This window comes from Danio rerio, chromosome 24 (assembly GCF_052040795.2).
Source record: "Danio rerio strain M-AB ecotype USA chromosome 24, GRCz13ab, whole genome shotgun sequence".
Classification (NCBI taxonomy): Eukaryota; Metazoa; Chordata; class Actinopteri; order Cypriniformes; family Danionidae; genus Danio; species Danio rerio.
Genome location: NC_141044.1, coordinates 24484982 through 24510512, shown reverse-complemented (window position 1 = coordinate 24510512; position 25531 = coordinate 24484982). Strand labels below are relative to the sequence as shown.

Genomic DNA, 25531 nt, shown 5'->3' with positions numbered 1-25531 from the left:
GAGTCCAGCATTAAATAGGGAAATTATTAAAACCCTTTTTTGATTTAGATTTTTTGTCAGGTGCTAATGGTCTAATCTGATTCTATGATTTATGCTAAGCTAAGCTAAAAGTGCTCTCGCCAGACTCTCTGAGATCAGCTGAGTGGATTCAAAAATGGTAAAACTTAACTGTTCAATTCTATGTTACTTATAAATTAAACTTATTTAGACAAAAAAAGAAGTGAAGCGTTCGTTTTTAATGTGGGTCATTTGTGATTGTTTGGCTCTTGTCCAAAGTGCGTCCTGCCGAGTAGCTCGTATGACCTTTCAAGGTGCAGGCTGCTTTGTGTGTTTGTTTTGTGGAAACATGCAGAATGTGCTCAGCTGGTGGGTGGCAAGTCTGTTTTTACAGAAGGGAAAATGTAATGCTAAATGCAAAGAATAAAATGACCATATAATCTTGAGTTGTTTTAATTGTTAAAAGCTTGTAATTTTGATTCAACACCATGCAATCTGACCAAAGTTCTGGGATTCACACAATCGATTTGTGTTTGGGCAACACGAAGGAATTGAGTTAACTTTATTAGTTTTTACACTTAACATAAAACAATTAAGTTGTCCCAAAAAAAATCTAAATTGTGTAGAACATTTTATTTTTAAGTAGTTTAAACAAACAACAAACAATTTGTGAGTGCATGATCATATTTAAAGGGAGAGTTCACTCAAAAATTTAAAATTCTCCACATTTTTCTCATACTGAAGTAGTTCTAAACATTAATAGCAGCCATTGACATCTATAGTAGGAACAAAAAAGGCTTTGGAATTCAATGGCTGTTTTTCCCCCAAACATTCTTCAATATATCCTGATTTGTGTTTGACCAAAAAGAGACATAACAAGAGGAGGGTAAGCAAATTATTACATACATGTCATTTTTGAGTGAACTATTACTTTAATGTTTACATGAAAATGTTTTTAATTAAATACCTTTCTTATGCATTTTTTTTTCCAATTCCTTTTTATTATATTTTAAGTAACATGTACATACACATTTCCATGTGTCAATTCCAACACAAACCAACAAACAAACAAATGAACAAACAAACCAAAAACAAAAAGCTTCTCAGTATTTTACATCAAAATACAATATCACCTCTATTACTAATCTTCTAGTAAAACATTTCCAAATCCACCACCTTTTAAAAACAGCGTAAAAGGTCCCCAAACTCTATCAAAAATTATATATCTATTTCTTATCATATAAGTTATTTTTTCCATTTTCATGTTTGTCACCATCTCTTTCAGCCAACAACCTATAGTTGGTGCATATATACTTTTCCAATTTAAAGAAATAAGCCGTTTCGCTTGTAGAATACATATATTCAAAAACATTTGCTCCATCTTTTTTAACTTGATCTCCTTGGGATATAAATGAAATAGAAAAATTAAAGGAGACATTGGTATAGAAACCTCAAGAATATTTTCTATAATTTCTTTCATACATTTCCAAAAGTTCTGTATTCCTTTACATTCCCATATACAGTGATACAACGTTCCTTTTTGGTCCCTACATTTCAAGCAATTATCTGGAATATTTTCATTATATGGTCCGTGTATCATCCGTTCATTTGATTATTCCTTTTATTACGGAAAACGAAACATCAGAAAAACGATGAATATTTCGTTTTTCTGTTTATTCTGTTGGCAGAAAAAACGGAAACTCATCTGTTATTCTGCTTATTAACTTAAAACGAAATATTAAAACAAACACAAAACCAAAACGAAATAATGAGTCAAAAAATGGTCTGTGTACGGGGTCCGTGTATCATCCGTTCATTTGATTATTCCTTTTATTACGGAAAACGAAACATCAGAAAAACGATGAATATTTCGTTTTTCTGTTTATTCTGTTGGCAGAAAAAACGGAAACTCATCTGTTATTCTGCTTATTAACTTAAAACGAAATATTAAAACAAACACAAAACCAAAACGAAATAATGAGTCAAAAAATGGTCTGTGTACGGGGTCCGTGTATCATCCGTTCATTTGATTATTCCTTTTATTACGGAAAACGAAACATCAGAAAAACGATGAATATTTCGTTTTTCTGTTTATTCTGTAGGCAGAAAAAACGGAAACTCATCTGTTATTCTGCTTATTAACTTAAAACGAAATATTAAAACAAACACAAAACCAAAACGAAATAATGAGTCAAAAAATGGTCCGTGTACGGTCCGTGTACGTTTTGTTCATTTGTTTTCCATTTTCAAACGGAATAAAGGAAATAGAGAAAACGGCCGTTTTTATTTTGCTCACGAGAAAACGAAAAAACGAGATTTTGGCTGGATTTTCGTTTTTTGGTTTAGGGTAGGAAAACGGATAAAAGACTTTAAAATTCATTTTACACATGTAGGCGGTGCTGAAACGCCCACTTTCCTCTAATTGGTCAACCAAATCTGCACTCGTGACGTCACCCTCAAAATAAAAGCCTTACACGCAGGCTTTTAATTATTATTATTTAATTATATATATAAACAAAGTTTACATATTCTATCATTCGAACCACACACAGTTAGCAGGCTTACATTCATTGCGTATGTATAAATTAAATAAAAACGTAAATCAGCAGTATTCTTAGACATTTGTCATTAAAATAAGGTCATAGTTCACTGCCAAACTTCTTGCTGCTGTGCACCTGATGCTGAGCAAAGATAGCCATTTCCGAGGAGCACCTGGTTTACATGATTGTTTCAGAGCTATTGTAGGCCTAAATAATAGCCTACTCTGTATAAAATAATAATTTATTATTATTATTATTATTATTATTATTATTATTATTAGGCCTATTATTATTAGTATTGTTATTATTATTATTTACTTAGTTATTCAATGGTTGTAAGAACACATTGGACCCTGCATGGGGCTATAATAAATGGTACCTTTTGTTTCTATTGGATTTTCTCCTATTTTAATTTAATATATGCCTTTAGCCTATTGTAAATATTTATTTGATAATTAATACTTTTTTATTGCAACGTCAAAGAAGGCCTGTCTTATTATTATTATTTTTTGTTATTATTTTGTCGTTGTTGTTGTTATTATTATTGTGGCAGGGACATAGCCACAGGTGTGGCAGAGTGTGCTGGTGCCACCCAAAGTGGCATCTTGCACCTGAAAATAGATGCCTTCGCGCTCAAGCGCGCGCAAAAAAACTTGCACAGGCAAAAGTAATGATGAATGTGTTGAAGGAAAAAAAACATTCTAATTATTTGTTAATAAAATAGTGCAACATTATTCTCAGTCAGTGTAGGCTGAAAAAATTAAGATCGCCAGCATTTCAAGGGTGGTTTTATTTTTAGTTCATTGCTGTGACGCGCTATATTTCACTAAGGCTGCATGAGACTGAAAGCGCATCTTGCTTATTTTCTCTATTTTGCATACAGAACATATCATACAGTCCAGGTTCTACCGTTCTAGTGAGTGTGGGGCATGGCTGTACGGTGGTAAAGTGGATTATTTCTTGGCAAATTCATAATGATTCACTTTGTTTAGTAATAAATTTCATAGTTATAAAATAACTACATTTCAAGAATATGCTAACACTTTCAACTATTTAGGATTATTTATTGCATCAAAAGTAATTTCAAAGTAACATTAAATGTACGTATAAACTGCTTAATTTGTGTGTGTGTAAACACCTAAGATGCAAAAAGCTTATTTAGACCAGAATAGGCCTACTAAATGCAACGGTCAATGTATGTAAACTTATGACCTAAAATGTCTTAAATGACTAAATTTAAGTCTTTTTAAGTTTTTAAATAATTTAAGTTTAACATAAATGATTTAAACTTTAAACTTCAAATTAACAGAGTATGGCAAATAAATTGTTTATTAAATGGAGGTCAGGTGTCTATCTTAATTATAATTATTAAATATTATGACACTACAGTGGTGTATTGGAGAGTACGCACCTTTTAATTAATTAATTTTAAATAAGTGGTTTATCCTAAATAAAATGCAATGGGATCGGTGTGCAATGGATAGTTTGAAAACCCCTGGTTCAGACTAGACGAGCTAGCTGTCTGTGCGCTGCGCTAATAACTTGGCATTTGCTCTTTTCGGTGCTGCCAGATGCATTTATAATGCATAAAAAATAAAAAAGGTAATTCGGTAAAGCGCGCGATGCGCGCAGAAATAAGCGCACTATATGCATATGTCGAATTAAGTTCTCTTTTTCTTTAATCAAGACTTTTCCATTCGAGGAATTACAGTTATTAATACCTTAGTCCTTATAAACGATCAGTTTATAAAATACGCAATTTATGGATCAAGCCTAATGAAGAATAACAAGAATATGCAACGCATTATGATCCTTGAATGATCAGAGCGCATTTATATAAACTATATATTTTATATAATTCATAAATATTAAAAAACATTATACATTTAAAGTAATGGAACATTATATGTTATGAAATCTAAACTATTATTTAGGCTACAGGCTGTTCAGCGCGTGCGTCAAAGAAAAGACATGACACAATCTCTATTAAAACTAGTTGTTTATTTACAATATCTAAAGGGATATAAAACATCTAACATGCATCTCCATTCTCAACGAGTTTCTGTGTTCTGCATCCTTCACAGACCGAGGTCTCATTCCGAGGTAATCTATAAATATTCTCGTTTGGTTCTGGCACATTCTTGATTAAAAGTGAAACTGACCGGCGCAACGGATGATTTGTCATCTAGAGTGACTACAGTTATAATACAGGTTATGGAACTATTTCACTTTAATTTCATATTATTATTTTATTAAACAAACAAACGAGTATTTGTTTTGGCTCTGCATGCAGCGTATTGGATCTTTGAAGCATTGCACTTCAAATATTATTCCTTTTTTTTATTATTGTATTTTTAATATTTTTAATTATACAACACAAAATTGGTTCTTAACAGATACATTTTCCTATAGGCTATGATGAAGTGTATATTTTTGTTCACACAGGTCCTATACAAAACTGTGTGGATGGATGATTTGTTTCTCCGTGAAAATCACTCATTTAATAAGCAAAACAGGCCAAAATGTTGTTTAGCTTGCTTGCGTCAAACTGGATGGACAATTTACAAACATATTGAATACAAAGGCTGGTTATTTTATGCAATGAGGGACCTATTACAAATTAAAGAAAATTATTTGCATATTAAAACGAAAATATATAATACAACAACAGATCCTACCTCTTAAGAAATGACTTTAGATAATGTAAATAAGCATCAAGTTTTTTTTTTTTTGAGATTGTGTGTCTAATTCAGTAATGTGGTGCGTTCGCGTGGGTTTCCTCCGGGTGCTCCGGTTTTCCCCACAGTAGACATGCGGTACAGGTGAATTGGGTAGGCTAAATTGTCCTTACTGTATAAGTGTTTGTGTATGTGGATGTTTCCCAGAGATGGGTTGTGGCTGGAAGGGCATCCGCTGCATAAAAACTTGCTAAATAAGTTGGCGGTTCATTCCGCTGTGGCGACCCCAGATTAATAAAGGGACTAAGCCGACAAGAAAATGAATGAATAATGTGCAATACTAATTTAAAATACGTATCACTAACCTTATATGTGAAATAGCAGGGCCCGCTGTAGCACTTTCTCAAGAAGAGCAAATGTCAAATTATTAGCGCAACGCACATGTAGCGAGCTTATCTGTTTGTCGGAACTACTAGACACAATTTTTTTATCAACTATAATGTGTTTAATTAGTTAATTTGAAATTTATTTCATTATTCCAGCAATAATTGTTGAGTGAAAGAATGCGCTAGAAATATGCATTGCGGCTCCCTTTATTGTACAGGCTTATTGCACTTAAACTTTTTTAGGTTCGGCTCTCGAATTAGTAAGGTTATGAGTAAATGTTATTTAAAATAGGCTATTTAAAGCCTGCCATCTAGCCTACAATAACAGCAAATTTAATAATAAAAAAATAATAAGACAGGCCTACTTTGGCGTTGCAATAAAATAGTATTAATTATCAAATAAATAATTACAATATATAATTAAAATAGGAAGAAATAAATGAAAACAAATGGTACCCTTTGTTTTTATAGCAGGGCCCAAATAGTTCTTATTCTGGTTCTGGTAACAACTATTAAAAAGAAAAAAAAAACACACCAAACAATAAAAACACTAGTAACTGATAATGATAATAATAATAATAATAATAATAATAATAATAATAATAATAATAATAATAATAATTATTATTATTATTATTATTATTACTATAAAGCCCTTGCTCTGAAACATTCATGCAAACCAGGTGCTCCTCGGAAATGGCTATCTTTGCTCTGCATCAGGTGCACAGCAGCAAGAAGTTTGGCAGTGAACTATGACCTTATTTTAATGACAAATGTCTAAGAATACTGCTGATTTACGTTTTTATTTAATTTATACATACGCAATGAATGTAAGCCTGCTAACTGTGTGTCGTTCGAATGATAGAATATGTAAACTTTGTTTATATATATAATTAAATAATAATAATTAAAAGCCTGCGTGTAAGGCTTTTATTTTGAGGGTGACGTCACGAGCGCAGATTTGGTTGACCAATTAGAGGAAAGTGGGCGTTTCAGCACCGCCTACATGTGTAAAATGAATTTTAAAGTCTTTTATCCGTTTTCCTACCCTAAACCAAAAAACGAAAATCCAGCCAAAATCTCGTTTTTTCGTTTTCTCGTGAGCAAAATAAAAACGGAAAAACGGCCGTTTTCTCCATTTCCTTTATTCCGTTTGAAAATGGAAAACAAATGAACAAAACGTACACGGACCGTACACGGACCATATTTTGACTCATTATTTCGTTTTGGTTTTGTGTTTGTTTTAATATTTCGTTTTAAGTTAATAAGCAGAATAACAGATGAGTTTCCGTTTTTTCTGCCTACAGAATAAACAGAAAAACGAAATATTCATCGTTTTTCTGATGTTTCGTTTTCCGTAATAAAAGGAATAATCAAATGAACGGATGATACACGGACCGTACGGTCCGTGTACATTTTGTTCATTTGTTTTCCATTTTCAAACAGAATAAAGGAAATGGAGAAAACGCCCGTTTTTCCGTTTTTCTTTTGCTCACGAGAAAACGAAAAAACGAGATTTTGGCTGGATTTTCGTTTTTTGGTTTAGGGTAGGAAAACGGATAAACGACTTTAAAATTCATTTTACACATGTAGGCGGTGCTGAAACGCCCACTTTCCTCTAATTGGTCAACCAAATCTGCGCTCGTGACGTCACCCTCAAAATAAAAGCCTTACACGCAGACTTTTAATTAATATTATTTAATTATATATATAAACAAAGTTTACATATTCTATCATTTGAACCACACACAGTTAGCAGGCTTACATTCATTGCGTAAGTATAAATTAAATAAAAACGTAAATCAGCAGTATTCTTAGACATTTGTCATTAAAATAAGGTCATAGTTCACTGCCAATCTTCTTGCTGCTGTGCACCTGATGCAGAGCAAAGATAGCCATTTCCGAGGAGCACCTGGTTTGCATGATTGTTTCAGAGCAAGGGCTTTATAATAATAATAATAATAATAATAATAATAATTATTATTATTATTATTATTATTATTATTATTATCAGTTACTAGTGTTTTTATTGTTTGGTGTGTTTTTTTTCTTCTTTTTAATAGTTGTTACCAGAATAAGAACACTTTGGGCCCTGCTATAAAAACAAAGGGTACCATTTGTTTTCATTTATTTCTTCCTATTTTAATTATATATTGTAATTATTTATTTGATAATTAATACTATTTTATTGCAACGCCAAAGTAGGCCTGTCTTATTATTATTTTTTTATTATTAAATTTGCTGTTATTGTAGGCTAGATGGCAGGCTTTAAATATTTTAAATAACATTTACTCATAACCTTACTAATTCGAGAGCCGAACCTAAAAATGTTTAAGTGCAAAAAGCCTGTACAATAAAGGGAGCCGCAATGCATATTTCTAGCGCATTCTTTCACTCAACAAGTATTGCTGGAATAATGAAATAAATTTCAAATAAACTAATTAAACACATTATAGTTGATAAAAAAATTGTGTCTAGTAGTTCCGACAAACAGATGAGCTCGCTACATGTGCGTTGCGCTAATAATTTGACATTTGCTCTTCTTGAGAAAGTGCTACAGCGGCCCTGCTATTTCACATATAAGGTTAGTGACACGTATTTTAAATTAGTATTGCACATTATTCATTCATTTTCTTGTCGGCTTAGTCCCTTTATTAATCTGGGGTCGCCACAGCGGAATGAACCGCCAACTTATTTAGCAAGTTTTTATGCAGCGGATGCCCTTCCAGCCACAACCCATCTCTGGGAAACATCCACACATACACACACACTTATACAGTACGGACAATTTAGCCTACCCAATTCACCTGTACCGCATGTCTTTTTACTGTGGGGAAAACCGGAGCACCCGGAGGAAACCCACGCGAACGCACTACACTACTGAATTAGACACACAATCTCAAAAAAAAAAACTTGATGCTTATTTACATTATCTAAAGTCATTTCTTATGAGGTAGGATCTGTTGTTGTATTATATATTTTCGTTTTAATATGCAAATAATTTTCTTTAATTTGTAATAGGCCTATTGTCCCTCATAAAATAACATAAATAACATAACATAATTGCATAAAATAACCAGCCTTTGTATTCAATATGTTTGTAAATTGTCCATCCAGTTTGACGCAAGCTAAACAACATTTTGGCCTGTTTTGCTTATTAAATGAGTGATTTTCACGGAGAAACAAATCATCCATCCACACAGTTTTGTATAGGACCTGTGTGAACAAAAATATACACTTCATCATAGCCTATAGGAAAATGTATCTGTTTAGAACCAATTTTGTGTTGTATAATTAAAAATATAAAAAATACAACAAAAAAAAAAGGAATAACATTTGAAGTGCAATGCTTCAAAGATCCAATACGCTGCATGCAGAGCCAAAACAAAAACTGGTTTGTTTGTTTAATAAAATAATAATATGAAATTAAAGTGAAATAGTTCCATAACCTGTATTATAACTGTAGTCACTCTAGATGACAAATCATCCGTTGCACCGGTCAGTTTCACTTTTAATCAAGAATGTGCCAGAACCAAATGAGAATATTTACAGATTACCTCGGAATGAGACCTCGGTCTGTGAAGGATGCAGAACACAGAAACTCGTTGAGAATGGAGATGCATGTTAGATGTTTTATATCCCTTTAGATATTGTAAATAAAACAACAAGTTTTTATAGAGATTGTGTCAAGTCTTTTCTTTGACGCACGCGCTGAACAGCCTGTACTGTAGCCTAAATAATAGTTTAGATTTTATAACATATAATGTTCCATTACTTTAAATGTATAATGTTTTTTAATATTTATGGATTATATAAAATATATAGTTTATATAAATGCGCTCTGATCATTCAAGGATCATAATGCGTTGCATATTCTTCTTATTCTTCATTAGGCTTGATCCGTAAATTTTGTATTTTATAAACTGATCGTTTATAAGGACTAAGCTATTAATAACTGTAATTCCTCGAATGGAAAAGTCTTGATTAAAGAAAAAGAGAACTTAATTCGACATATGCTTATAGTGCGCTTATTTCTGCGCGCATCGCGCGCTTTACCGAATTACCTTTTTTATTTTTTATGCACTATAAATGCATCTGGCAGCACCGAAAAGAGCAAATGCCAAGTTATTAGCGCAGCGCACAGACAGCTAGCTCGTCTAGTCTGAACCAGGGGTTTTCAAACTATTCATTGCACACCGATCCCATTGCATTTTATTTAGGATAAACCACTTATTTAAAATTAATTAATTAAAAGGTGCGTACTCTCCAATACACCACTGTAGTTTCATAATATTTAATAATTATAATTAAGATAGACACCTGACCTCCATTTAATAAACAATTTATTTGCCATACTCTGTTAATTTGAAGTTTAAAGTTTAAATGTTAAACTTAAATTATTTAAAAACTTAAAAAGACTTAAATTTAGTCATTTAAGACATTTTAGGTCATAAGTTTACATACATTGACCGTTGCATTTAGTAGGCCTATTCTGGTCTAAATAAGCTTTTTGCATCTTAGGTGTTTACACACACACAAATTAAGCAGTTTATACGTACATTTAATGTTACTTTGAAATTACTTTTGATGCAATAAATAATCCTAAATAGTTGAAAGTGTTAACATATTCTTGAAATGTAGTTATTTTATAACTATGAAATTTATTACTAAACAAAGTGAATCATTATGAATTTGCCAGGAAATAATCCACTTTACCACCGTAAAGCAATGCCCCACACTCACTAGAACGGTAGAACCTGGACTGTATGATATGTTCTGTATGTAAAATAGAGAAAATAAGCAAGATGCGCAGTCTCATGCAGCCTTAGTGAAATATAGCGCGTCACAGCAATGAACTAAAAATAAAACCACCCTTGAAATGCTGGCGATCTTAATTTTTTCAGCCTACACTGACTGAGAATAATGTTGCACTATTTTATTAACAAATAATTAGAATGTTTTTTTTTTCCTTCAACACATTCATCATTACTTTTGCCTGTGCAAGTTTTTTTTGCGCCCGCTTGAGCGCGAAGGCATCTATTTTCAGGTGCAAGATGCCACTTTGGGTGGCACCAGCACACTCTGCCACACCTGTGGCTATGTCCCTGCTACAATAATAATAACAACAACAACGACAAAATAATAACAAAAAATAATAATAATAAGACAGGCCTACTTTGACCTTGCAATAAAAAAGTAATAATTATCAAATAAATATTTACAATAGGCTAAAGGCATATTAAATTAAAATAGGAGAAAATCCAATAGAAACAAATGGTACCATTTATTATCGCCCCATGCAGGGTCCAATGTGTTCTTACAACCATTGAATAACTAAGTAAATAATAATAATAACAATACTAATAATAATAGGCCTAATAATAATAATAATAATAATAATAATAATAATAATAATAAATTATTATTTTATACAGAGTAGGCTATTATTTAGGCCTACAATAGCTCTGAAACAATCATGTAAACCAGGTGCTCCTCGGAAATGGCTATCTTTGCTCTGCATCAGGTGCACAGCAGCAAGAAGCTTGGCAGTGAACTATGACCTTATTTTAATGACAAATGTCTAAGAATACTGCTGATTTACGTTTTTATTTAATTTATACTTACGCAATGAATGTAAGCCTGCTAACTGTGTGTGGTTCAAATGATAGAATATGTAAACTTTGTTTATATATATAATTAAATAATATTAATTAAAAGCCTGCGTGTAAGGCTTTTATTTTGAGGGTGACGTCACGAGCGCAGATTTGGTTAACCAATTAAAGGAAAGTGGGCGTTTCAGCACCGCCTACATGTGTAAAATGAATTTTAAAGTCGTTTATCCGTTTTCCTACCCTAAACCAAAAAACGAAAATCCAGCCAAAATCTCGTTTTTTCGTTTTCTCGTGAGCAAAAGAAAAACGGAAAAACGGGCGTTTTCTCCATTTCCTTTATTCTGTTTGAAAATGGAAAACAAATGAACAAAATGTACACGGACCGTACACAGACCATTTTTTGACTCATTATTTCGTTTTGGTTTTGTGTTCCCAGCCGGCACACGACCGACCTTCAACGTTGAAATATGGTTGAAATAAGGTCAGATGTGTTTTGAACGTTGAAATAATGTTGATAGAACGTTTAATGTTGAACGGTTGAAAAAAAGCCTGCATATGACAAGGCTTCAACGTTGAAATGTGGTTGAAAATACGTCAGTAGTTGCTTTAATGTTGAAACAATGTTGAATGATAAATGGTTGAAAAAAGTTACAGAAATCCTTGTACAAATCAACGTTGACATTTTTTTATCATGATCTGTATGTTGAATTAACGTCATGGCTTCACCCAATATTCAACATGTTTGGTTGGTATCGGAGGACTAGGCGCACGCGGCCACGCGCAGCGCTTCACTTCACTTAATTACGAACACCTGACCTGCAGTGCAGCAGAATTCAGAGGTAAGCGTGTTTTTAGATGCTTTAATGTTTTATTTACCCCCCGATTTTGTTTTACACACAGTGTATCTTAAATGTTACTTGGTGTAGTGTTTCGAATTTTGAAGCATTTAAAACTTTCCAGTTTGGTTTTTAGTCGTTTGCGCTCCGGTGACGCGCAGCTAACCTCGAGGTAATGTCACATGTTTAACGTTACTCTAAATGAGCGTTTTTATGGCAAATTCAAAGCGATAAACTCCAAACGCAGTTTAAAGTTACTGAGCAACGTTATAAAACAATATCCTTTTTATACGCTGTATCGTTAGTGTTATTATTACTGCATATAACGACTGCTGTCGTTTCACTGTTGTTGTTGTTTTTGCTTTTAGAGCTGTAACTTACTCCAGAGACGCACTAACTTGCACAGCATTGAATGGAAAAGGCTTTGTCCATGTAAATTTACTTAAGCTATCTGTTAAATCTTCTTGATGCTTTGGTTGGTGATATTCTCTTTCTAATCTGTTTGTTTATTGATTGTTAGGCTATGTTGTGATATTATATTGTTATATTGATATTATTATTGTGAAATCATGTTGTGATGTTATACTATGTGACAGTATTGGGGAACAAATATGTATTTAGTTAGAAATTAATGCTTAAATTACACTTTGTATAGTAGCAGATAAGAGGTGTAATGGGTTTTAATTTTCTGGGTTTTCTGGAAGGTCCAGTTGAGGGGCATCAAGAACACGCAGATGGCCTAAACCTGTGTCAGCCTGGACAGACTGCAGTTCTGCTATTCCACGCCAAGGCTTTTGTATGGATGTCTGACTACTACTGTGTTCCCTAAAGGTATTACTGGAGCAAAACAACAGCACCTGTTACAGTGAAATTTGTATTCATAAAAATAGTGATACATGTGTAGCAGGTCCAGTACATGTGATGTCATTGAGAAGTTGTTTTTATTAAATGTCCTTAAAACAAATAAATAAACATGCTATTTAAATAAATCTAAATATTAAAAACTTGAGGATTAAGATGAGAAATGAAATGAATCATCTGTCTTGCGAAAGGGGTGTACTTAAGAATTCTGGTGTTTTCCAACTGAAAGGGATAGTTCAACCAAGAATGAAAATTTACTCACATTTTACTCCCCAAATGGTTTAAAACCATTATGAGTTTATTTTGTTTAACAAAAAAGAGGCTATTCTGAAAAAAAAACTAAAAACCTGTAAACATTGACCTCCATAGTAGAAAAAAATACTATAGAAGTCAATGGTTAAATAGATTTGCAGCTTTCTTCAAAATATCTTCTTTTGTGTTCAACGTGGTCAGAAAATGACGACAGAATAAACATTTTGAACTATCCCTTTAATTATCTGTCCTACATGCAGACTTTTGCAGAAGTGCTACTCCTTCTAGAGTTTTTCTCAACCATATGTCTAAAAAGCTTCAAACAGCTTTTACAGTACATGTAATGGTTTACAACAACTTGTAATTATTAGATGTGTTGAATGTTTCATGATTCTTTACTGCAGCCTTTGTTAAAAAAAAAATTTAATTTTTTTGAGAATCTGAAATTTGAATTCTTGAAATGCTGGCACCAGTGGTGGCGAAGGGCTTCCTGACGACATCACACCTAATTCTTCACTTCTCTTAGTTAGGAATATTCAGATGGATGAGTCAAAATTATTGAGTGTGACGATATTATAGGACAAATTTGGATTCAATAAAAAATAAATATTTGAATTTCACTTTGTATAATAGCAGACACCAACTTAGTTGTAACCTCGTATTTCATTTATTGCAGGTTTTCTGGAAGCTCCATTTGAGGTCATCAAGGACATACTGATGGCCTAAACCAGTGTCAGCCTAGACGGACAGACAGACAGACAGACAGACAGACAGACATCTGCAGTTCTGCTACACAAGATCAAACTCTCTGCTTTTGTATGGATGTCTGACTAATACGGTGTTCTCTAAAGGTATAACTGGAGCAAAACAACAGCATCCGTTACAGTGAAAATTGTGTTCATAAAAGATATGTGTAACAGGTCCAGTACATTTGTCATAAAGGTTAAATCACAGTAAGTACTGTAAAAATAACTTGTTTGCCTTTGCCACAACAGGTCATGGTGTGTGCATACTGCTCGTAGTAAACACACATGCTGATCTGATGTGGGAGAGATATACGCAAACACATTTGTTTTTACTGTTTTGTTTTGCCTCACTAAAGTGTTGTTGGAGCTTGGTATGTTCACAGTTGAAATCACTGAAGTCACATGGAACATTTTGACAATGTGTTTTGTGCCTTATCTTGACAATGACCATCTTGGGACTATTGCTGTCTGTAGAGGATGAGGAGCATTTAATCTAAAATATTTTAGTTTGTGTTCTGAAGATTAACAGGTCTCTGGGATGACACAAGTAATTAATAACAGAACCTATATGAACAGTTAATGTGACATGTAATAGTGAAATAGTGGTCCTACATTCACAAATGTGAGCCATTATTATAAGACCCCTGTGAACATGCAATTTTTATGATACTAATAATAATAATGGAATAACAAATTGCTTTTACTGTTGTGTTTGTGAGAGAGAATCAAACCTTATATTCTACACATTTTCTTGATGATTTACTGAAAAATTTGTCTACATGTTCCACTGTCACAGGTGCTCAGTTTTGCTGCAGTAATGCTAAACACAATAGATGTACTTTATGCACAAAAAAAACTACTAAATATTTAGCATGCAGACCTGCAAAGTGAAGGAGTAATGTCAGGTTTAGATTATAGCATGAGTTTTCACTATTGTGAAAGTGAAGCCATTTATTCACAATAGCAAACCTCATTATTGATTTTGTAGGAAACTCACCTGGTGTTTGAGAAATAAATATGTATTTAAGTGCTAGACTGATATAGATGTTTAAGTGTTTTACACTTGATTCTTTGTCCCCAGTGCCATCTTTTACCTCAAGTTTTTCTCTCAACCTATAAAACCTCAAACAGATGTAATGTATTTCACTTGTGATTCTTAGTTGTGAGTGATGTTTTTTATTTGATTTTTTTTACTGCAGCCACTTTAAAAATGGGTATTTTGTAAACTTTGTAAACGGAATTGTATTTTGGAGACTGTGATGGTTGAAGCGTAGTTTAGTTACTTAGTTTAATTTAGTTAGTATCTGTCTTTCTGAAGACGGTAACACTTTACAATAAGGTTGTATTAGTAAGTGTTAATGTATTTACTAACATGAACAAAGAACAATGAAGCATCTTTCATATAAAGAAAGTACAGTTCATGTCAGCTCAGTGCATTAATGTTAACAAGCATGCATTTTGATTTTAATAGCATCGGGACATATTTCAATTAATTAAATGATTAATAAATGCTGTACAAGTATTTGTTCTTTGTTCATGTTAGTAAACATTAACTAACTTTAATTCATGAAACCTAATTAAAAAGTGACTATTTAATTGTATGCCTTTTTCTGTATTTGAGCATGTATAGTGACCTGCATGGTTTTAATGATGTATGCTGTAAATGTTGCTGTATATTTAGAATAATTGAAATAATGAGGTGTGTATTAAATAAATTGATACACAGGCTAAGTTGTGTATTTGTGTCGTGTATTTTTAATTAGTAAAAATTTGTTTGCTATATTTATGGACTTTGCGTTGTATGTAATTCCTATTTAACTTACGTTGAAATGTATGACGGTGAAACAACGTCACGGTATCAACGTTGATCCAATTTGCAAAATCGAAAGGTAATTCAACCTTCATTCAACGTCTACAAAACGACCATAATTCACCCATGAAAAAGGTAAGAGTGAAACAACGTTGTGATTTCAACGGTGAATCACCGGTGGTGGTCCGACGGTGAAACAACGTCACTATATAAACGTTGATCCAATTTGCAAAATCGAAAGGTAATTCAACGTTGATCCAACCATAGACCTGACGTTGATTCAACGTTGAATCACCGTTGAAATGCCGGCTGGGTTTGTTTTAATATTTCGTTTTAAGTTAATAAGCAGAATAACAGATGAGTTTCCGTTTTTTCTGCCAACAGAATAAACAGAAAAACGAAATATTCATCGTTTTTCTGATGTTTCGTTTTCCGTAATAAAATGAATAATCAAATGAACGGATGATCCACGGACCTTATATTTATGCAATAAAACTGGAGTTATATAAATCCTCATCAACCATTTATATTGTAACAGTTTTAGACGAGTGTTCATTGTTAGTGATTGAGCTTCCACGCACATCTTCATCCAGTCCTCTGTAGAAATATCCTCCTCAAGATCTAATCTCCAAGCTTCCAATTTACAATTTGAAGATTCCTTTGATGCTGACACCAGCATCTTGTATAATGCAGAAATTAAACCTTCACTAAAACAGTCTGTTGTTATTACGTTTTCCAAAATAGAGAATGATGGCATATCTAGAGAATTATTTTGTCATTTAAAGATTTTCTTATGCATTTTGATTGTTTTTTATTTGGTAAAACTGAAATCTGGAAATACAAACTTTTAAAAAATGGCTTAATAGTGCAATTAAAAAAAAATGACTAAAATACTGTCTCACATAATTTTGGGATTTTTGTGTTTACAAAGTAACTGGTCTGGCATGCCTAATACAGCTTTCTAGCATTTTTTCGGATCCGAGTGAACAGGGATTGTTTTGATGGTGTTGTTTTCTACAGTACATGTAATATGCAAGTACCGAAACACTTATTAAATAAATCTCAGGAGAAAGGAAAAACAAGCGTTTTGGCTGACATTATTCTTACTTTTTAAAAAGAAAGCCGAGCAGTTCACGTATTGTGCCTTTTGTACACTCAAGTTCATTATTTAGATGTGACATGCGAACAGCCCTGTAAAACACAGTAGAGAACATACAGCAGATCCTGTTCTTGCCAATAGGCATGCGGCTATTTGTCACATGAAGCTTCTTTGAGCTTGGGTCGTCCATGGTTCAATGCTGTGGGCCGTTATTGTATTATTAAGGTGTCTCAGTTGTGGGTGTAAAATGGCACTTCATGTGTTGTGGTTTGATTCTCTGTAACCAATCAGCAGCGAGTCAAGCTCCATCCTTTTAGTATCATACTATTGTGCTATACTGAAAGAATCCCGAGAATTGGTATGGTTCACCATTTTTTTATGACAGTGGTATTTGAGATGAGTTTGTACAATACTGTACCGCTCTGTGGAAACAAGCCTGAGAAAGGCTGTCCTTTTTTTTCCTATCGTGACAAACATCGAAACGAAATTTGAAAAAAAGTACACGATATTTTCCATTGGGAAATGATTGGATTGTTGAAAGACAGGCATTACTAACAAAATTAAGGAATATTTATGAATTGATGAAAGCAGTTGGCTTAGTGGTTAGATAGCTAGACAGTTGCTGAATCGAGTCCTGGTCTAGCCATTTAGTCTAGGCCAGGGGTGGCCAATCCTGTTCCTGGAGAGCTACCTTCCTGCAGACTTCAGTTGCTACCCGTAACAAACACACCTGTACCAATTAATTAGGACCTGAACACCACGTGATAATTACAGGCAGGTGTGTTGATTATGGGTTGCAACTGAAATCTGCAGGAAGGTGGCTCTCCAGGAATAGGATTGGCCACCCCTGGTCTAGGCATTTCTGTGTGGAGTTGGCATGTTCTCCCCATGTTGCGTGGGTTTCCTCCAGGTGCTCCGGTTTCATTCACAGTCCAAAGACAAGCAGTGTAGGTGAATTTAAAAAACTAAATTGACCATAGAGTATGAGTGTGTAATATGAATGATTGAAATGCACACAGATGCAGGTTAATACCAAGCACTACAATATGCTTATTAAAATAAGAGTAAAATAAGAGCAGTCTTTTTTTTATTTATTTAGAATGTCAAGCGTTCCGTGTCACTTTGAAACTTTTGTATTTTAGCGCAAAATCTAATGTTTAAAGGGGTTATATGTAGATAGCAGAAACACTGGAGGCTATTTAATAGTCTTTTAATTTGCTATGATAAACAGAACTTGTTGTGCAATGCAAATTCTGTGTCCTGAAGCACAATTAGTTGAGAGCTACTGCTGTAACTCTGAAGGTGCCCAGAGTCACCTTGAAAGATACATTAGCCATTATTTATGACGCCATAAAAACACATTTGAGAGCAAGTGTCTTCAGCGTTAAAATATGTGACGCCAATCATAACTACAAGTTAACACAATTCTCAGCTAGCGGCAAGATAGTTATCAGTGGTCAGGCTGGCCTTTGACACTAAAGAGAAGAGCGCTTGCTATATTTACACCCTGCTTCTCATAACTTAAGATCAGGTTGTTTACAAGCAAGTGTAAGAGCTTTGCAGAATGAAATCTCAGAAAGCATGAAGATCTGATGGAGATATTCAGCCCGTATTATGTGTTGTGTTTGAGCTGATTCATGTGGTTTATGGTTTTGCATGAGGGACTGGAAGATAAAGCGATTGGACATGGTGCAAGAGGGGGCATGAAGGCTCTGTCTAGATTCTGAAGATTCTCACGCAACATTCTTTGTGGGAGAATTAGCTGCAAATACAGGGGGAAATGGATCCTTTTGACATGAACCATTAGGGAGCTTTTTTTAAATTGAGCCATTTAATATCATCTCTTTTGTCTCTATTACTTTCTTTTACTGTCAGTGGAAATGAAACACAATTACATGTTATTTTTCACTTTGCTTGAATAACTCTTCATAAAAAGCAATTCATCTTTCTAATTATTTGGTTGATGGCAAATCCTCTGAGTCAAACCCTTTGGAATGGTATTATTATAGCACAAAGTAAGACAGCTGTGATCTTTTACATGTTAATAATTCCTAAATCCTGCAAAAATCTTATCTGAAAATGTCCAGTGTCCTTTTAACACTCATATTTGTTTACATCTAAGGCAAGTATCGAAGTAAAATGCAATAGCTAAATATCTAATGGAATTTTATTTGATGGTATTTCAGGGCAAACCAAAATGGTTAACAGTGCAGCATTTGTCCCAATACATGTTAATAGATTATTAATAATCTGATCAATAAATGATTTTCAGTAAATCAATAAATTATATTTTTTACTAGTTCACACTTTTACAGATGTTTGAAAGAATAAAGCAGATTTGGCGTGCTGTCTAGTGAGAGGACTTTGAGATTGGAAAAGACGCCCCAACTCGTGTTATTCCCCTTGTCGGCAAAGTGAGAGATGTTGGGGTCCGAGTGAAGTGTCTAGCCCAGCCTTAGAACGCTCCCCCTAGGTAGATATTGTTTAAGAGGTTGAGGTTGTCGGGGTGGTGGAGAGATGTTAAAGTCGTGAGATAATGGAGGTTTAACCCCGCCAGTCCTACACCACCCAACCCACTCTAAGCTGGGATTGAACTGACAACTCTCCGCATGGGAATTAGTTGCTCTAACAAGGAAGCTACAGGCTACAAGCCACTGTTACAATCACCCCCTAAACCTTACTCCCATCTGGGTCATGGCACCAATATAACCCCACTGGTCTTACACCCCCCAACCCACTCTTAGCTAGGATCGAACCGGCATTTCAGTTGCTCTAACAAGGAGGCTAAAGACCATGTTCTCTAGCGTCTGTCACTAGAGCACTTTTTTGTGTTGAGAGGAGTGAGGTTTACCTGCACAGCACTTCACTAGCTGGCCTCTGTTACACTCACCCTCTAAACCTCACTCCCATCCGGGTCAAGGCTCCAATTATAACCTCACTGGTATTACACCCCTCAACCCACTCTGAGCTGGAATTGAACCGGCAACTCTTCGCATTCCCTTTAGCGTCTGAGCACTTTTACTAGCAAAGGACTTCACTAGCTGGCCTCTGTTACAGAGGAAGGACAAGTTTGATATATGGAGGTTTGATCTAATGCTGATTGGATTATAGAATGATTGTCAATGATGTATTAGAACTGTTGAAACATCTGCGCATGCATGCTCCTCCCAAAATTTGTTTAGAAAACATCACTTAAAAACTTTCTCCTGCACGTTTCCATCTATTGCATCTGATCTTACGCAAATAATAAAATATCCATATGATTTTGTATAGTTAATTAATGAATGCATTTTCCAATTTTACTCATTTACAAATGTAGCTTAAAAAGGTCTAATAACAACAATAATATGTGTGTCCCAGTATGTTAATACCTAATTTGATCCAAGCTTAATTTTGAAACTTTCAATGCCTTTATTATTAATAACTTTGGCTTTTCCCCCCAACCACATATGTAAATAAAGCAGACCAAATCATACATAGCTTTGCAGATTAAGGATGGGTTTATTGCTTTTTAAATTATATAAATCACTTACCAGATGGTTAATGATAAAATATGTGCCTGTTCATTTTAATAATATATTAAGCCCACATTATTCTGATCATTCATTTTCTTTTCGGCTTAGTCCCTCAGGTGTAGGTGTATAATCCGGGGTCGCCACAGCTTAATGTACCGCCAATTTATCCAGCACATGTTTTACGCAGCGGATGCCCTTCCAGCTGCAACCCATCTCTGGGAAATTATTCTGATCAGTCAACAAAAATACTTATATTCTATAAGTACTCTATAGCATATTAATTATATATATATATATATATATATATATATATATATATATATATATATATATATATATATGTTTTATATGTATTTTATGATGTTTCAATAAGTAGGCTATAAAAATACTTCCGAGTTTAACTAGTTGACTTCAAATTCTGTGGCTCAGACCATTAGTAAATATTTTAGTGAAAACAACAGATTATATTGGCCCAGTATAAAAATAATTCCACAATTATATGATCAGTCATTATGTGTCTTTCAGTGACATATTCTTTAACATTTATTTATTCCCTCATCCTCATGTGTTTACCCCTGGAAGCAGTCTATTTCAAATCTATCTATAATACTGCACTTAATAACTTACTAACCTCAATTTGACCTAGCAAAACAAACCCTTTTGAGAAACAGTGAGTCTCTTCCCTCAGGTGAAATGTCCATCCTGGAAACGAGGAGGAGCAAATGAACAGGAAGCGAATCCTTGCTTGTCAGTGCATGTTCAGTACATTTCGATCCCTAATTGTGAATACAAACAAACAGAAAGACAAACAGACCGACAGACAGAAAGACAGCTGTGGCCCTCGAGCAAGTGCCTGTGCCTTTAAATGGAAGGCTTTTGTGTGGGACTGCAGGGAACGCGTTAGTTAGACGCGGGCAGAGAAAGCGCGGTGTTTGGAGGGAAACCAGCCGTCTTCTGTTACTGCAAAGACACCTCGGAGTGGAGCTTTATGAATGTCCCGAGGCTGACAAATGACCCGGAGCACGCGGGTTTGAGGCTCGTCGTCTGACTGGAATGGGAGAAGTGACGAGCGCGGTCCATCTCTCCACGCCCGCTTTCGATCATGCAGCAGCTGGGTAAACTCTCCTGTCACATCCAGACCGAGCTGTTATTTACCGAGCCTACATTATTTATTATGTGCGGAAAAATAATCGTTTGGCAGGGGGGCTGCGGTGCGGCAGTGTTTGAGCAGGAATCACTGAGATCAGCAGAGCAGTGAGTGGCCGCGTCTCAAAAACACCCCACGCGACGCGCCGCGACCGCTTCTCCTTCAGTGGACTCATAAGGTGTACGTCATCGCTGAACGGTCACCTAAAGGACCAATCAGCTGCAAGCTCGAGGCTGAAAAAAAATTACAATTTATTTACATATATGGTATATAAATGTTATTTCAGCATATTTATACAAAATACTGCGATAATGTTTGTATTGGCGCAATTACCTATTATAATAAAATGTGAAGTTAGAAATAAAACAGTAATTTACAAACAGTGTCACTACTGTAATATAAAATATATTAAGTATTACTAAATGTGCATGCATTGTCATGACCTTAACACTGGTAGGCTATTGTCAGTTAAGTAGAATAGAATTGTATTTCTATCAAAAAAATAAGTCGATAAAAAAGTTCTTGTTATTTAAACCGATTTTATATATGTGTGTGTGTGTGTGTGTGTGTGTGTATATATATATATATATATATATATATATATATATATATATATATATATATATATATATATATATATATATATATATATATTATTTAACCTTTTATTTCAGTTATTTGCATTTAAATATTATTTCAATCTATTTCTATTAAAATTAAAGGTTATTTAATTAGGCTATCTAATAAATTAGTATTCTATTTACATTTTTACATGAGCAGCCACTCCATATACATTTATATAATTTTAAATATTGTTTTATATAACGTTAGACTGCTTTATTGTTTTAATAATTGACTATATATTTATTGTTTTTATTATTCGTGTTATTAAATAAATAGACCATAACTATTATATAATGTCCCTTTAAACTAATTGTAATTTTCTATTTGTAAAATATTTTTGGTTTCATATCGACGTTGAAAATGAGAAAAGCTCTGCAAATATCAGCGACGCTCTTGGTGCAGATCCTGCCACTGAACATGAACAGGAGAGACTCCTCCGACATCGTGACTCCGTCTTGTATTATAAATGCTCAACTGAGGCGCGCGCGGAAATGCAATCTAAGTAGGCAGCACGCTAGATTTTAAGACTCAGCCGTTGCCTCGTTGCGTTCCGTTTCAGCGCATCGCCAATACACAGGTGTTCCCACTAAAAAAGAGGCGTTTATGAGGATAAACAAACGCGCAAGGTTTCCTACAAAGGTGTTTGCTGCGCCATTGTGCTCCCATCAGCACATTCTGCACCGGGGGTCCCGTGGGCGTCGCGCGTGTGCTGTATTGGTGACGGAGCTTTTGCTCGTGGATGATGAGGATGAGGATGGATGAAGGGGGGATGAAAAGGACGGGGAGGGCGGTGCACTCAGGGAAGCGTCATTGGCATCAGGGGCGGCTTGCATCAGCACACAGTAGTAGGCTAGTGTTAGTGGCAGCGCACTGAACTGTAAACCACATTTGTATGTGTCTTCTTCCTCCTGTCTTCTTCCACGCGCACTCACGCTAGCCTCGCCTCCTCTCTCCCATCACTCGAACGGTGCAGGACCCGCGTGCTCGGCCGCCGGCTACCGCAAGGCAGAGGATGAGATGTCCGGGACCACATCACAGGCGGACCCGGTAGATGCCACAGCGCGGACCGTGCTGCTCAACCGAGCCCAGACCACCAAATATTGTGACAACCATGTCAGGTGAGTTCATTCAAGACTTCTTTTTCCTTCTTGAAGGATGTTATAGCCTGTTTTATTCAAGCTTATTTGATAGACTATTCTTTGTTGTAAGTCTCCATTCTTCCGGTCTCTCCGTAGCTGTGCCATTTAAAAGCATGCTTCAAGATGCTGCAGACATTTATCTTCCTATCTTTGATTCTGTTTTGATTTGTTTATAGTAAAACTAATGTAAATGCATAAAGATTAGCACTTAACTTGCACTATCAATAAGAAACCAATACGGTTATATTTATATACTATATTATATTATATAGACTACTGTTATATTTCTGCTTATTTATACCATTCAGAAGTTTGAGGTTATTACGAAGTCAGCTCAGGAAGGCTGCATTTGATACTGTAAAAACAAAAGTTTTGTGAAATCTTATTATTACACTGGAAAGTAAGGGTTTATTACTTTAGTGCATGTTTAAATGTAATTGATCACTGTAAAGGCAAAGCCACATTTCAGCATCATTGATCATTCCAATATGTTACTTTAGAGCTAAAGAAATATTTGTTATTATTATTATTATTGTTGTTGTTGTTATTATTATTATTAGTGTTGTTATTAGTGTTTAAACAGGTTGTCCTACTTGAAAATTGTCTGGAAAACAATATATATGTAGTTTTCTATGGTAGGCATGGGCCGGTACAAGATTCTGATGGTATGATAACCTTAGATAAAAATATCACAGTTTCATGGTGCTCTAAAATATATTCTTTTTTTATTGTCTGGTTAAAAAAACAAAAACGTTTTCCCCTTTGAACACAAAAAATATATATTTTGAGAAACATTTATAATATTTTGGAGCTGTAATCATGTCAGGCTAAATAATCTAAATGAACCATTGACTTCTGCTGTCTTCATTTGTTTCAAAAACACAAATTTGTTTACAACCTTTGGATAACTTTTCTGCTGGAGATACTGTTGTTCTAAAACACACAAAAAACATAAATAAAAAAATCTTACACATACTTTAGGTACGATATAACAGAAAATTTTGGGGCTTTTAAAACCTTTACTTTTCCAAACCATGGTATACCTTGAAAATGGTTATCGTCCCGTGCCTATTCCATGGTTATTTAATGAATAGAAAATATAAAAGCATGATCATTTATTTAACTTAAAATCTTAGTAAAAGTCTCACTTTTGATTAGTTAAATACCTCTATGCAAAATAAAAGTATTAATTTCTTCAAAACAAAAATCACAGTGACCCCAGTTGTTTTTTTATCCCAGCAATCCCAACTCTTACATTTCTTTAAAAATAAAGGAGTCAGCAAGATGCCCAAAAAGAACCCAAAATATCTTTCAAATTTTTACTTCATAGCTCTTTATATAACCCTTTTTCATTTGAATAATCTAAAGCAGTGTTTCTCAACCACGTTCCTGGAGGACCACCAACACTGCATGTTTTGGATGGCTCCTTTGTTTGTCACACCCATTACAGGTCTTTCAGTCTCTGCTAATAAGCTGATCATCTGAATCAGGTGTTTTTCGTTAAGGAGACCTGGTAAATATGCAGAGCTGGTGGTCCTCCTGCAACGTGGTTGAGAAACACTGATCTAAAGAACCTTTTTCCACTATTAAGGACATTTTGTGTTATTAAAATATTCTTTATAGAACACAATGATGCCAAGATGTTTTTTTTTGTCTTAAAACAACATTTTAAAGCTTATCAAGTCATTTCAAGGACTTTTTTTTTTTTTGGAAATGTCCAGAAGTGATGATTACAGAGTGGTTGAGATGTTCATTTACTAATTAGTCTATTTGATACGACCTTGACTCATTCAGGCTAGTTTGCACACTTCGGAGAAGAGCGATATCCAATCTGAACTGTGATCAGCCAGTCAAAGTGATGTGTAAACATTGCCTCCTCACAGTTTTCCTGCAGCTCAACTTTCTGTTTGTTTTGAACTGTTATTCTTGAACTAATAATTAAATCAAACGCATTGTATGCAATGCCTCACCAACACTTCATTCTCCAACATCCTATTAACTCCTAATGCTGTTAGACTGATTGTAAAAAATGCTTTAATCAAGCTACCATTTTCCCTGCTGGAGATTTCCATACAAAATGCATGCTAGTATACGCATTAAATGTGGCATCTGAATAGCTTACATTAAGTAAAGTACTCCATTCGAGATTTCCTGTGAGTACACCAAGGTCATGTTCTTGGCTGTGCTTTGGCCAGAGTTTATCTGCAGTTCCTGAGCAAAAAGTCTTGTGGACTCTTACTGTCGGGTGACTATTAGATCACTGTGGTCCATTCCATATGCAGTAAAGTT

The 25531-nt window shown here is 34.4% G+C and overlaps 2 protein-coding genes and 1 long non-coding RNA gene across 23 annotated transcripts in view; all 3 read left to right on the top strand.

Annotated features, from left to right (window-relative positions):
- The window catches only part of atp8a2 (ATPase phospholipid transporting 8A2), a 143935-nt gene that overhangs the window by 21876 nt on the left and 96528 nt on the right, over positions 1–25531 (top strand). For 4 of the 15 annotated variants that reach the window (XR_015524923.1, XR_015524921.1, XM_087309498.1 and 1 more), the window contains exons 1-2: positions 21151–21447; positions 23077–23221. Coding sequence is in view for 6 of the 15 variants with exons in the window: in XM_087309496.1 (XP_087165622.1) it covers positions 21435–21447; positions 23077–23221 (158 nt within the window). In the remaining 9 variants the exon portion in view is untranslated. Of the gene's footprint in view, positions 1–21150; positions 21448–23040; positions 23222–25531 lie in introns of those variants that run through there. The other 11 variants (XR_015524922.1, XM_087309497.1, XM_087309495.1 and 8 more) reach the window with 3 other exon arrangements.
- Positions 11977–15639, top strand: LOC147838034 (uncharacterized). Of its 3 annotated transcripts, XR_015524952.1 has the most exons (4): positions 11977–12052; positions 12418–12481; positions 12754–12880; positions 13839–15639. It is a non-coding gene; the product is annotated as an uncharacterized LOC147838034 (long non-coding RNA). The 3 variants fall into 3 exon arrangements; XR_015524953.1 differs by lacking the exon at positions 13839–15639 and having other exon boundaries at positions 12436–12481; positions 12754–12885; XR_015524951.1 differs by lacking the exon at positions 11977–12052 and having other exon boundaries at positions 12384–12481.
- The window catches only part of vipr1b (vasoactive intestinal peptide receptor 1b), a 738286-nt gene continuing 728473 nt past the window's right edge, over positions 15719–25531 (top strand). For 2 of the 5 annotated variants that reach the window (XR_015524441.1, XR_015524440.1), the window contains exon 1: positions 15740–15853. Coding sequence is in view for 1 of the 5 variants with exons in the window: in XM_087308589.1 (XP_087164715.1) it covers positions 15845–15853 (9 nt within the window). In the remaining 4 variants the exon portion in view is untranslated. Of the gene's footprint in view, positions 15854–25531 lie in introns of all 5 variants that reach the window. The other 3 variants (XR_015524442.1, XM_087308590.1, XM_087308589.1) reach the window with 3 other exon arrangements.